General features: G+C 57.6%; 1 protein-coding gene across 1 annotated transcript; it reads left to right on the top strand.

The window, feature by feature from the left end:
* Positions 1–8633: 8633 nt before the first annotated feature.
* LOC138242587 (epithelial discoidin domain-containing receptor 1-like) lies at positions 8634–9920 on the top strand. Its single transcript, XM_069198126.1, has 4 exons — positions 8634–8678; positions 8770–8919; positions 9391–9618; positions 9837–9920. Exons 1-4 carry the CDS (start codon positions 8634–8636, stop codon positions 9918–9920), a joined length of 507 nt encoding a protein of 168 aa, XP_069054227.1.
* The last annotated feature ends 686 nt before the right edge of the window (positions 9921–10606 follow it).

Genomic DNA, 10606 nt, shown 5'->3' with positions numbered 1-10606 from the left:
TCTGCGTGTGCAAGAGTGTCTGAGTCTGCGGGCGAGTGTACGTGTGCGATAGTGTCTGAGTGTGACTGCGAGTCTGCGCGCGAGTGTACGTGTGCAAGTGTCTGAGTGTGACTGTGAGTCTGCGTGCGAGTGTACGTGTGCGAGTGTCTGAGTGTGACTGCGAGTCTGCGGGCGAGTGTACGTGTGCGAGAGAGTCTGAGTGTGACTGCGAGTCTGCGTGCGAGTGTACGTGTGCGAGAGTGTCTGAGTGTGACTGCGCGTCTGTGCCCGAGTGTGCGTGTGCGAGTGTCTGAGTGTCTGCGAGTGTACGTGTGCGACAGTGTCTGAGTCTGCGGGCGAGTGTACGTGTGCGAGAGTGTCTGAGTGTGACTGCGAGTCTGCGCGCGAGTGTACGTGTGCGAGAGTGTCTGAGTGTGACTGTGAGTCTGCGGGCGAGTGTACGTGTGCGAGTGTCTGAGTGTGACTGCGAGTCTGTGCCCGAGTGTACGTGTGCGAGTGTCTCAGTGTGACTGCGAGTGTACGTGTGTGAGAGTGTCTGAGTGTGACTGCGAGTGTACGTATGCGAGAGTGTCTGAGTGTGACTGCGAGTCTGTGCCCGAGTGTACGTGTGCGAGTGTCTTGAGTGTGACTGCGAGTCTGTGCCTGAGTGTACGTGTGCGAGAGTGTCTGAGTGTGACTGCGAGTCTGTGGCCGAGTGTACGTGTGCGAGTGTCTGAGTGTGACTGCGAGTGTATGTGTGCGAGAGTGTCTGAGTGTGACTGCGAGTGTACGTTTGCGAGAGTGTCTGAGTGTGACTGCGAGTCTGTGCCTGAGTGTACGTGTGCGAGAGTGTCTGAGTGTGACTGCGAGTCTGTGGCCGAGTGTACGTGTGCGAGTGTCTGAGTGTGACTGCGAGTGTATGTGTGCGAGAGTGTCTGAGTGTGACTGCGAGTGTACGTGTGCGAGAGTGTCTGAGTGTGACTGCGAGTCTGCGTGTGAGTGTACGTGTGCGAGAGTGTCTGGGTGTGACTGCAAGTCTGCGTGCGAGTGTACGTGTGCGAGAGTGTCTGGGTGTGACTGCGACTCTGCGGGCGAGTGTACGTGTGCGAGTGTCCGAGTGTGACTGCGAGTCTGCGTGCGAATGTACGTGTGCGAGTGTCTGAGTGTGACTGCGAGTGTACGTGTGCGAGTGTCTGAGTATGACTGCGAGTCTGTGCCCGAGTGTACGTGTGCGAGTGTCTGAGTGTGACTGCGAGTGTATGTGGGCGAGAGTGTCTGAGAGTGACTGCGAGTGTACGTGTGCGAGAGTGTCTGAGTGTGACTGCGAGTCTGCGTGCGAGTGTACGTGTGCGAGAGTGTCTGGGTGTGACTGCAAGTCTGCGTGCGAGTGTACGTGTGCGAGAGTGTCTGAGTGTGACTGCGAGTCTGTGCCCGAGTGTACGTGTGCGAGTGTCTTGAGTGTGACTGCGAGTGTATGTGGGCGAGAGTGTCTGAGAGTGACTGCGAGTGTACGTGTGCGAGTGTCTGAGTGTGACTGCGAGTGTACGTGTGCGAGAGTGTCTGAGTGTGACTGCGAGTGTACGTGTGCGAGAGTGTCTGAGTGTGACTGCGAGTCTGTGCCCGAGTGTTCGTGTGCGAGTGTCTTGAGTGTGACTGCGAGTCTGTGCCTGAGTGTACGTGTGCGAGTGTCTGAGTGGAACTGTGAGTCTGCGGGCGAGTCTGCGTGTGCGAGTGTCTGAGTGTGACTGCGAGTGTACGTGTGCGAGAGTGTCTGAGTGTGACTGCGAGTGTACGTGTGCGAGTGTCTGAGTGTGACTGCGAGTGTATGTGTGCGAGAGTGTCTGAGTGTGACTGCGAGTGTACGTGTGCGAGAGTGTCTGAGTGTGACTGCGAGTCTGTGCCTGAGTGTACGTGTGCGAGAGTGTCTGAGTGTGACTGCGAGTCTGTGCCTGATTGTACGTGTGCGAGTGTCTGAGTATGACTGCGAGTGTACGTGTGCGAGAGTGTCTGAGTGTGACTGCGAGTGTACGTGTGCAAGTGTCTGAGTGTGACTGCGAGTGTACGTGTGCGAGAGTGTCTGAGTGTGACTGCGAGTGTACGTGTGCGAGAGTGTCTGAGTGTGACTGCGAGTCTTTGCCCGAGTGTACGTGTGCGAGTGTCTTGAGTGTGACTGCGAGTCTGTGCCTGAGTGTACGTGTGCGAGAGTGTCTGAGTGTGACTGCGAGTCTGCGTGCGAGTGTACGTGTGCGAGAGTGTCTGAGTGTGACTGCGAGTCTGCGTGCGAGTGTACGTGTGCGAGAGTGTCTGGGTGTGACTGCAAGTCTGCGTGCGAGTGTACGTGTGCGAGAGTGTCTGGGTGTGACTGCGACTCTGCGGGCGAGTGTACGTGTGCGAGTGTCCGAGTGTGACTGCGAGTCTGCGTGCGAATGTACGTGTGCGAGTGTCTGAGTGTGACTGCGAGTGTACGTGTGCGAGAGTGTCTGAGTGTGACTGCGAGTGTACGTGTGCGAGAGTGTCTGAGTGTGACTGCGAGTCTGTGCCCGAGTGTTCGTGTGCGAGTGTCTTGAGTGTGACTGCGAGTCTGTGCCTGAGTGTACGTGTGCGAGTGTCTGAGTGGAACTGTGAGTCTGCGGGCGAGTCTGCGTGTGCGAGTGTCTGAGTGTGACTGCGAGTGTACGTGTGCGAGAGTGTCTGAGTGTGACTGCGAGTGTACGTGTGCGAGTGTCTGAGTGTGACTGCGAGTGTATGTGTGCGAGAGTGTCTGAGTGTGACTGCGAGTGTACGTGTGCGAGTGTCTGAGTGTGACTGTGAGTCTGCGGGCGAGTGTACGTGTGCGAGAGTGTCTGAGTGTGACTGCGAGTCTGCGTGCGAATGTACGTGTGCGAGAGTGTCTGAGTGTGACTGCGAGTGTACGTGTGCGAGTGTCTGAGTGTGACTGTGAGTCTGCGGGCGAGTGTACGTGTGCGAGAGTGTCTGAGTGTGACTGTGAGTCTGCGGGCGAGTGTACGTGTGCGAGTGTCTGAGTGTGACTGCGAGTGTACGTGTGCGAGTGTACGTGTGCGAGTGTCTGAGTGTGACTGCGAGTCTGCGTGCGAGTGTACGTGTGCGAGAGTGTCTGAGTGTGACTGTGAGTCTGCGGGCGAGTGTACGTGTGCGAGTGTCTGAGTGTGACTGCGAGTGTACGTGTGCGAGTGTACGTGTGCGAGTGTCTGAGTGTGACTGCGAGTCTGCGTGCGAGTGTACGTGTGCGAGTGCCTTGAGTGTGACTGCGAGTCTGTGCCTGAGTGTACGTGTGCGAGAATGTCTGAGTGTGACTGCGAGTCTGTGCCCTAGTGTACGTGTGCGAGTGTCTGAGTGTGACTGCGAGTGTACGTGTGCGAGAGTGTCTGAGTGTGACTGCGAGTCTGCGGGCGAGTGTACGTGTGCGAGAGAGTCTGAGTGTGACTGCGAGTCTGCATGCGAGTGTACGTGTGCGAGAGTGTCTGAGTGTGACTGCGAGTCTGCGCGCGAGTGTACGTGTGCGAGAGTGTCTGAGTGTGACTGTGAGTCTGCGGGCGAGTGTACGTGTGCGAGTGTCTGAGTGTGACTGTGAGTCTGCGGGCGAGTGTACGTGTGCGAGTGTCTGAGTGTGACTGTGAGTCTGCGGGCAAGTGTACGTGTGCGAGTGTCTGAGTGTGACTGTGAGTGTACGTGTGCGAGAGTGTCTGAGTGTGACTGCGAGTGTACGTATGCGAGAGTGTCTGAGTGTGACTGCGAGTCTGTGCCCGAGTGTACGTGTGCGAGTGTCTTGAGTGTGACTGCGAGTCTGTGCCTGAGTGTACGTGTGCGAGAGTGTCTGAGTGTGACTGCGAGTCTGTGGCCGAGTGTACGTGTGCGAGTGTCTGAGTGTGACTGCGAGTGTATGTGTGCGAGAGTGTCTGAGTGTGACTGCGAGTGTACGTGTGCGAGAGTGTCTGAGTGTGACTGCGAGTCTGCGTGTGAGTGTACGTGTGCGAGAGTGTCTGGGTGTGACTGCAAGTCTGCGTGCGAGTGTACGTGTGCGAGAGTGTCTGGGTGTGACTGCGACTCTGCGGGCGAGTGTACGTGTGCGAGTGTCCGAGTGTGACTGCGAGTCTGCGTGCGAATGTACGTGTGCGAGTGTCTGAGTGTGACTGCGAGTGTACGTGTGCGAGTGTCTGAGTGTGACTGCGAGTCTGTGCCCGAGTGTACGTGTGCGAGTGTCTGAGTGTGACTGCGAGTGTATGTGTGCGAGAGTGTCTGAGTGTGACTGCGAGTGTACATGTGCGAGAGTGTCTGAGTGTGACTGCGAGTCTGCGTGTGCGAGAGTGTCTGAGTGTGACTGCGAAACTGCGTGTGCGAGTGTACGTGTGCGAGAGTGTCTGAGTGTGACTGCGAGTCTGCGGGCAAGTGTACGTGTGCGAGTGTCTGAGTGTGACTGTGAGTCTGCGGGCGAGTCTGCGTGTGCGAGTGTCTGAGTGTGACTGCGAGTGTACGTGTGCGAGAGTGTCTGAGTGTGACTGCGAGTGTACGTGTGCGAGAGTATCTGAGTGTGACTGCACGTGTGCGATTGTCTGAGTGTGACTGCGAGTCTGTGCCCAAGTCTTCTTGTGCGCCTGAGTCTATCTCTGAGTGTCTGCGAGTCTACGTCTGCGAGTGTGCGTGTGCGAGAGTATCTGAGTGTGACTGCGAGTGTACGTGTGCGAGAGTGTCTGAGTGTGACTGCGAGTGTACGTGTGCGAGAGTGTCTGAGTGTGACTGCGAGTCTGTGCCCGAGTGTACGTGTGCGAGTGTCTTGAGTGTGACTGCGAGTCTGTGCCTGAGTGTACGTATGCGAGAGTGTCTGAGTGTGACTGCGAGTCTGTGCCCGAGTGTGCGTGTGCGAGAGTGTCTGAGTGTGACTGCGAGTGTACGTGTGCGAGAGTGTCTGAGTGTGACTGCGAGTGTACGTGTGCGAGAGTGTCTGAGTGTGACTGCGAGTCTGTGCCTGAGTGTACGTGTGCGAGAGTGTCTGAGTGTGACTGCGAGTCTGTGCCTGATTGTACGTGTGCGAGTGTCTGAGTATGACTGCGAGTGTACGTGTGCGAGAGTGTCTGAGTGTGACTGCGAGTGTACGTGTGCAAGTGTCTGAGTGTGACTGCGAGTGTACGTGTGCGAGAGTGTCTGAGTGTGACTGCGAGTGTACGTGTGCGAGAGTGTCTGAGTGTGACTGCGAGTCTGTGCCCGAGTGTACGTGTGCGAGTGTCTTGAGTGTGACTGCGAGTCTGTGCCTGAGTGTACGTATGCGAGAGTGTCTGAGTGTGACTGCGAGTTTGTGCCCGAGTGTGCGTGTGCGAGAGTATCTGAGTGTGACTGCGAGTGTACGTGTGCGAGAGTGTCTGAGTGTGACTGCGAGTGTACGTGTGCGAGAGTGTCTGAGTGTGACTGCGAGTCTGTGCCTGAGTGTACGTGTGCGAGAGTGTCTGAGTGTGACTGCGAGTCTGTGCCTGATTGTACGTGTGCGAGTGTCTGAGTATGACTGCGAGTGTGCGTGTGCGAGAGTATGAGTGTGACTGCGAGTGTACGTGTGCGAGAGTGTCTGAGTGTGACTGCGAGTGTACGTGTGCGAGAGTGTCTGAGTGTGACTGCGAGTCTGTGCCTGAGTGTACGTGTGCGAGAGTGTCTGAGTGTGACTGCGAGTCTGTGCCTGATTGTACGTGTGCGAGTGTCTGAGTATGACTGCGAGTGTACGTGTGCGAGAGTGTCTGAGTGTGACTGCGAGTGTACGTGTGCAAGTGTCTGAGTGTGACTGCGAGTGTACGTGTGCGAGAGTGTCTGTGTGTGACTGCGAGTGTACGTGTGCGAGAGTGTCTGAGTGTGACTGCGAGTCTGTGCCCGGGTGTACGTGTGCGAGTGTCCGAGTGTGACTGCGAGTCTGCGTGCGAATGTACGTGTGCGAGTGTCTGAGTGTGACTGCGAGTGTACGTGTGCGAGAGTGTCTGAGTGTGACTGCGAGTGTACGTGTGCGAGAGTGTCTGAGTGTGACTGCGAGTCTGTGCCCGAGTGTTCGTGTGCGAGTGTCTTGAGTGTGACTGCGAGTCTGTGCCTGAGTGTACGTGTGCGAGTGTCTGAGTGGAACTGTGAGTCTGCGGGCGAGTCTGCGTGTGCGAGTGTCTGAGTGTGACTGCGAGTGTACGTGTGCGAGAGTGTCTGAGTGTGACTGCGAGTGTACGTGTGCGAGTGTCTGAGTGTGACTGCGAGTGTATGTGTGCGAGAGTGTCTGAGTGTGACTGCGAGTGTACGTGTGCGAGTGTCTGAGTGTGACTGTGAGTCTGCGGGCGAGTGTACGTGTGCGAGAGTGTCTGAGTGTGACTGCGAGTCTGCGTGCGAATGTACGTGTGCGAGAGTGTCTGAGTGTGACTGCGAGTGTACGTGTGCGAGTGTCTGAGTGTGACTGTGAGTCTGCGGGCGAGTGTACGTGTGCGAGAGTGTCTGAGTATGACTGTGAGTCTGCGGGCGAGTGTACGTGTGCGAGTGTCTGAGTGTGACTGCGAGTGTACGTGTGCGAGTGTACGTGTGCGAGTGTCTGAGTGTGACTGCGAGTCTGCGTGCGAGTGTACGTGTGCGAGTGCCTTGAGTGTGACTGCGAGTCTGTGCCTGAGTGTACGTGTGCGAGAATGTCTGAGTGTAACTGCGAGTCTGTGCCCTAGTGTACGTGTGCGAGTGTCTGAGTGTGACTGCGAGTCTGTGCCCGAGTGTACGTGTGCGAGTGTGACTGCGAGTCTGTGCCTGAGTGTACGTGTGCGAGAGTGTCTGAGTGTGACTGCGAGTCTGTGGCCGAGTGTACGTGTGCGAGTGTCTGAGTGTGACTGCGAGTGTATGTGTGCGAGAGTGTCTGAGTGTGACTGCGAGTGTACGTGTGCGAGTTTCTGAGTGTGACTGCGAGTGTACGTGTGCGAGAGTGTCTGAGTGTGACTGCGAGTGTACGTGTGCGAGAGTGTCTGAGTGTGACTGCGAGTCTGCGTGCGAGTGTACGTGTGCGAGAGTGTCTGGGTGTGACTGCGAGTCTGCGTGCGAGTGTACGTGTGCGAGAGTGTCTGAGTGTGACTGCGAGTCTGCGTGCGAATGTACGTGTGCGAGTGTCTGAGTGTGACTGCGAGTCTGCGGGCGAGTGTACGTCTGCGAGAGTGTCTGAGTGTGCATGCGAGTCTGCGTGCGAGTGTACGTGTGCAAGTGTCTGAGTGTGACTGTGAGTCTGCGGGCGAGTGTACGTGTGCGAGAGTGTCTGAGTGTGACTGCGAGTCTGCGTGCGAGTGTACGTGTGCGAGTGTCTGAGTGTGACTGCGAGTCTGCGGGCGAGTGTACGTGTGCGAGAGAGTCTGAGTGTGACTGCGAGTCTGTGCCCGAGTGTGCGTGTGCGAGTGTCTGAGTGTCTGCGAGTGTACGTGTGCGAGAGTGTCTGAGTGTGACTGCGAGTCTGCGTGCGAGTGTACGTGTGCGAGTGTCTGAGTGTGACTGCGAGTCTGCGGGCGAGTGTACGTGTGCGAGAGTGTCTGAGTGTGACTGCGAGTCTGTGCCCGAGTGTGCGTGTGCGAGTGTCTGAGTGTCTGCGAGTGTACGTGTGCGAGAGTGTCTGAGTGTGACTGCGAGTGTGCGTGTGCGAGAGTGTCTGAGTGTGACTGCGAGTCTGCGTGTCCGAGTGTACGTGTGCGAGAGTGTCTGAGTGTGACTGCGAGTGTACGTGTGCGAGTGTCTGAGTGTGACTGCGAGTCTGTGCCCGAGTCTACGTGACTGCGAGTCTGTGTGCAAGTCTACTTGTGAGAGTGTACGTGTGCGCCTGAGTCTGTCTCTGAGTGTCTGCGAGTTTACATGTGTGCGAGTGTCTGAGTGTCTGCGAGTCTACATGTGTGCGAGTGTCCGAGTGTGACTGCGAGTCTGAGTGCGAGTGTCCATGTGTGCGAGTGTCCGAGTGTGACTGCTAGTCTGAGTGCGAGTCTACATGTGTGCGAGTGTCTGAGTGTGACTGCGAGTCTGAGTGCGAGTGTCCGAGTGTGACTGCGAGTCTGTGTGCGCGCGCGAGTCTACGTGCCCGGGAGTGAGTCTGAGTGTGACTACGAGTCTGTGCGAGTCTACATGTGCGAGAGTGTGCGTGTCTACGTGTGCGAGAGTATGCGTGTGACTGAGTCTGTGTGTGAGTCTACATATGTGCGAGAGTGCGAGTCTACATGTGTGCGAGATCAGATCTCCACCGCCAGCCATGGGGAGTCCACCGTCAGGTCTGTCCAGTCAGTGTGTCTGTATGAACCCCTCTCTCTCAGTGCAGTGTTCATATACTGGAGTGTCCAGTCAGTGTGTCTGTATGAACCCCTCTCTCTCTCAGTGCAGTGTTCATGTACTGGAGTGTCCAGTCAGTGTGTCTGTATGAACCCCTCTCTCTCAGTTCAGTGTTCATGTACTGGAGTGTCCAGTCAGTGTGTCTGTATGAACCCCACTCTCTCTCTCTCAGTGTTAATATGAGATGTGTCTCTCTCTCCAGCTACACCTCTCTGATCTCCATGGCCTGCCAGATCTCCTCCGGGATGAAGTTCCTGGCCTCCCTGAACTTTGTGCACCGGGACCTGGCGACCCAGAACTGCCTGGTGGGGGAGGGCGGCGCCATCAAGATCGCCAACTTCGGCATGAGCCGCAACCTGTACGCCGGCGACTGTGTGGGGGTGTTGGGGGTGACCCCATGTGTCTGTCTGTGTGTGGGGGCGACCCTGTGTGTCTCTGTGTAGGGGTGTTGGGGGTGACCCCATGTGTCTGTGTCCCCAGGGGAAGTTCACCACGGCCAGCGATGTGTGGGCGTTTGGGGTGACCCTCTGGGAGATGCTGAGGCTGTGTAAGGAGCAGCCCTACGCCTCCATGACAGATGAGCTGGTGATCGAGAACGCTGGAGAGTTCTTCAGAGACCAGGGCAAGCAGGTAACAGCCACACCTGGCCAGGAGTACCTGTACCTGTCTCTCTCTCATGTCCTGCATGCTGACCTGTCTCTCTCTAGTTCCAGGTGTACCCGTCTTACAAACTGACCCGTCTCTCTCCCTCCCTCTCATCCCCCGGCTCCCGTCCTGCAGGCTCACCCATCTCTCTGCTCTCTCTCTGTCCAGGTGTACCTGTCTCTCTCCTGTCTCCTGTCCTGCAGACTCACCCGTCTCTCTCTCTCTCCTGTCTCCTGTCCTGCAGACTCACCCGTCTCTCTCTCTGCTCTCTACTGTCCTGCAGACTCACCCGTCTCTCTCCTGTCTCCTGTCCTGCAGGCTGACCTGTCCCTCTCTCTCTCCTGTCCTGCAGGCTCACCCGTCTCTCTCCTGTCTCCTGTCCTGCAGGCTCACCCGTCTCTCTCCTGTCTCCTGTCCTGTAGGCTCACCCGTCTCTCTGCTCTCTCCTGTCCCCAGGTGTACCTGTCCCGGCCGGAGGTGTGTCCGCAGGGCCTGTACGAGCTGATGCTGAGCTGCTGGAGCCGGGAGTCCAGGGAGCGGCCGTCCTTCCCAGCAATCCACCGCTTCCTGCTGGAGGACGCCATGAACATGGTGCAGCAGGAGCGGCTCCGGCCTGCGGACTCTCGTGGGGCAGGATGTCCTCTGTGGGCTCAGAGGGCGGCGGCTCTGAGGGCTGAGCCTCTTGTGCGCCCCCTGGTGGCGTTCAATTCACTGTGACTGGCCCTGGTCAGGATCGCCATGTGATCGATCGCTCCTGATCCATTCACTGTGACTGGCCCTGGTCAGCATCTCCATGTGATCCATTCACTGTGACTGGCCCTGGTCAGTACACTGTCCAGTCCTGTTAGACCAGGAGAACAGTTTGGGGTACCGGCTCCTCGTCTCTGCGCCCCGGTGTGCAGGAGAGACGCGAGGGCCACGTGATCGGACCTCAGCGGCTCGTGGACAAGCGGACCTGCGTCACTAACGGCGGGGAGGAGAAATGACTCTGCTGCTCGCTCGGCGTGTGTGCGCGGAGGTTCTCACGTCTGTCTGTTTTAATAATCTCATGTCGTGCGCGTGCGTGTCACTGTTCACACTACAGAACAAACAGGTCGCCCCGGAACGGCGATCGATGTGAAACTGGCTGTGATCGTGGCGCCCGCAGTCGTGATGCGGCCCGGCTCCCCCCGAGCGCCGGTTCTGCGGTCGTCCGCCCAGCCCAGTCCGGAAGGTGGCTGCTGGAGGCAGGGGAATGATCTGGGAGCTGGCGGGGTGTCGGAGGGGACAGGGGAGCACAGAAGGTGTTAGAAACTTTTGCTCCACCAGTTTGAGAGGGGGCAGACTGACCCCTCCAGGACCAGGACTGGACACACTGACTGACCCCTCCAGGACCAGAACTGGACACACTGACTGACCCCTCCAGGACCAGGACTGGGGACACTGACTGACCCCTCCAGGACCAGGACTGGATAGCCCTGCTGCAGACACACACACTGACTGACCCCTCCAGGACCAGGACTGGACACACTGTCTGACCCCTCCAGGACCAGGACTGGACAACCCTGCTGCAGACACACACACACTGACCCCTCCAGGACCAGGACTGGACAGCCCTGCTGCAGACACACACTGACTGACCCCTCCAGGACCAGGACTGGACAGACTGACTGACCCCTCCAGGACCAGGACT

The sequence above is a fragment of the Lepisosteus oculatus genome, chromosome 14 (genome assembly GCF_040954835.1).
Source record: "Lepisosteus oculatus isolate fLepOcu1 chromosome 14, fLepOcu1.hap2, whole genome shotgun sequence".
Taxonomy (NCBI): domain Eukaryota; kingdom Metazoa; phylum Chordata; class Actinopteri; order Semionotiformes; family Lepisosteidae; genus Lepisosteus; species Lepisosteus oculatus.
The sequence above is the reverse complement of the archived record's forward strand: the minus strand, read 5'-3'. Positions and strand labels throughout refer to the sequence as shown.

Excerpts from the sequence above, each read along its gene's own strand:
- LOC138242587 (XM_069198126.1), top strand. The coding sequence starts at position 8,634 with ATGAGCCGCAACCTGTACGCCGGCGACTGTGTGGGGGTGTTGGGG. Across the intron at positions 8,679-8,769 it reads ACTGTGTGGGGGTGTTGGGG|GGGAAGTTCACCACGGCCAG; the intron begins GTGACCCCATGT and ends CTGTGTCCCCAG. Across the intron at positions 8,920-9,390 it reads TCAGAGACCAGGGCAAGCAG|GTGTACCTGTCCCGGCCGGA; the intron begins GTAACAGCCACA and ends TCCTGTCCCCAG.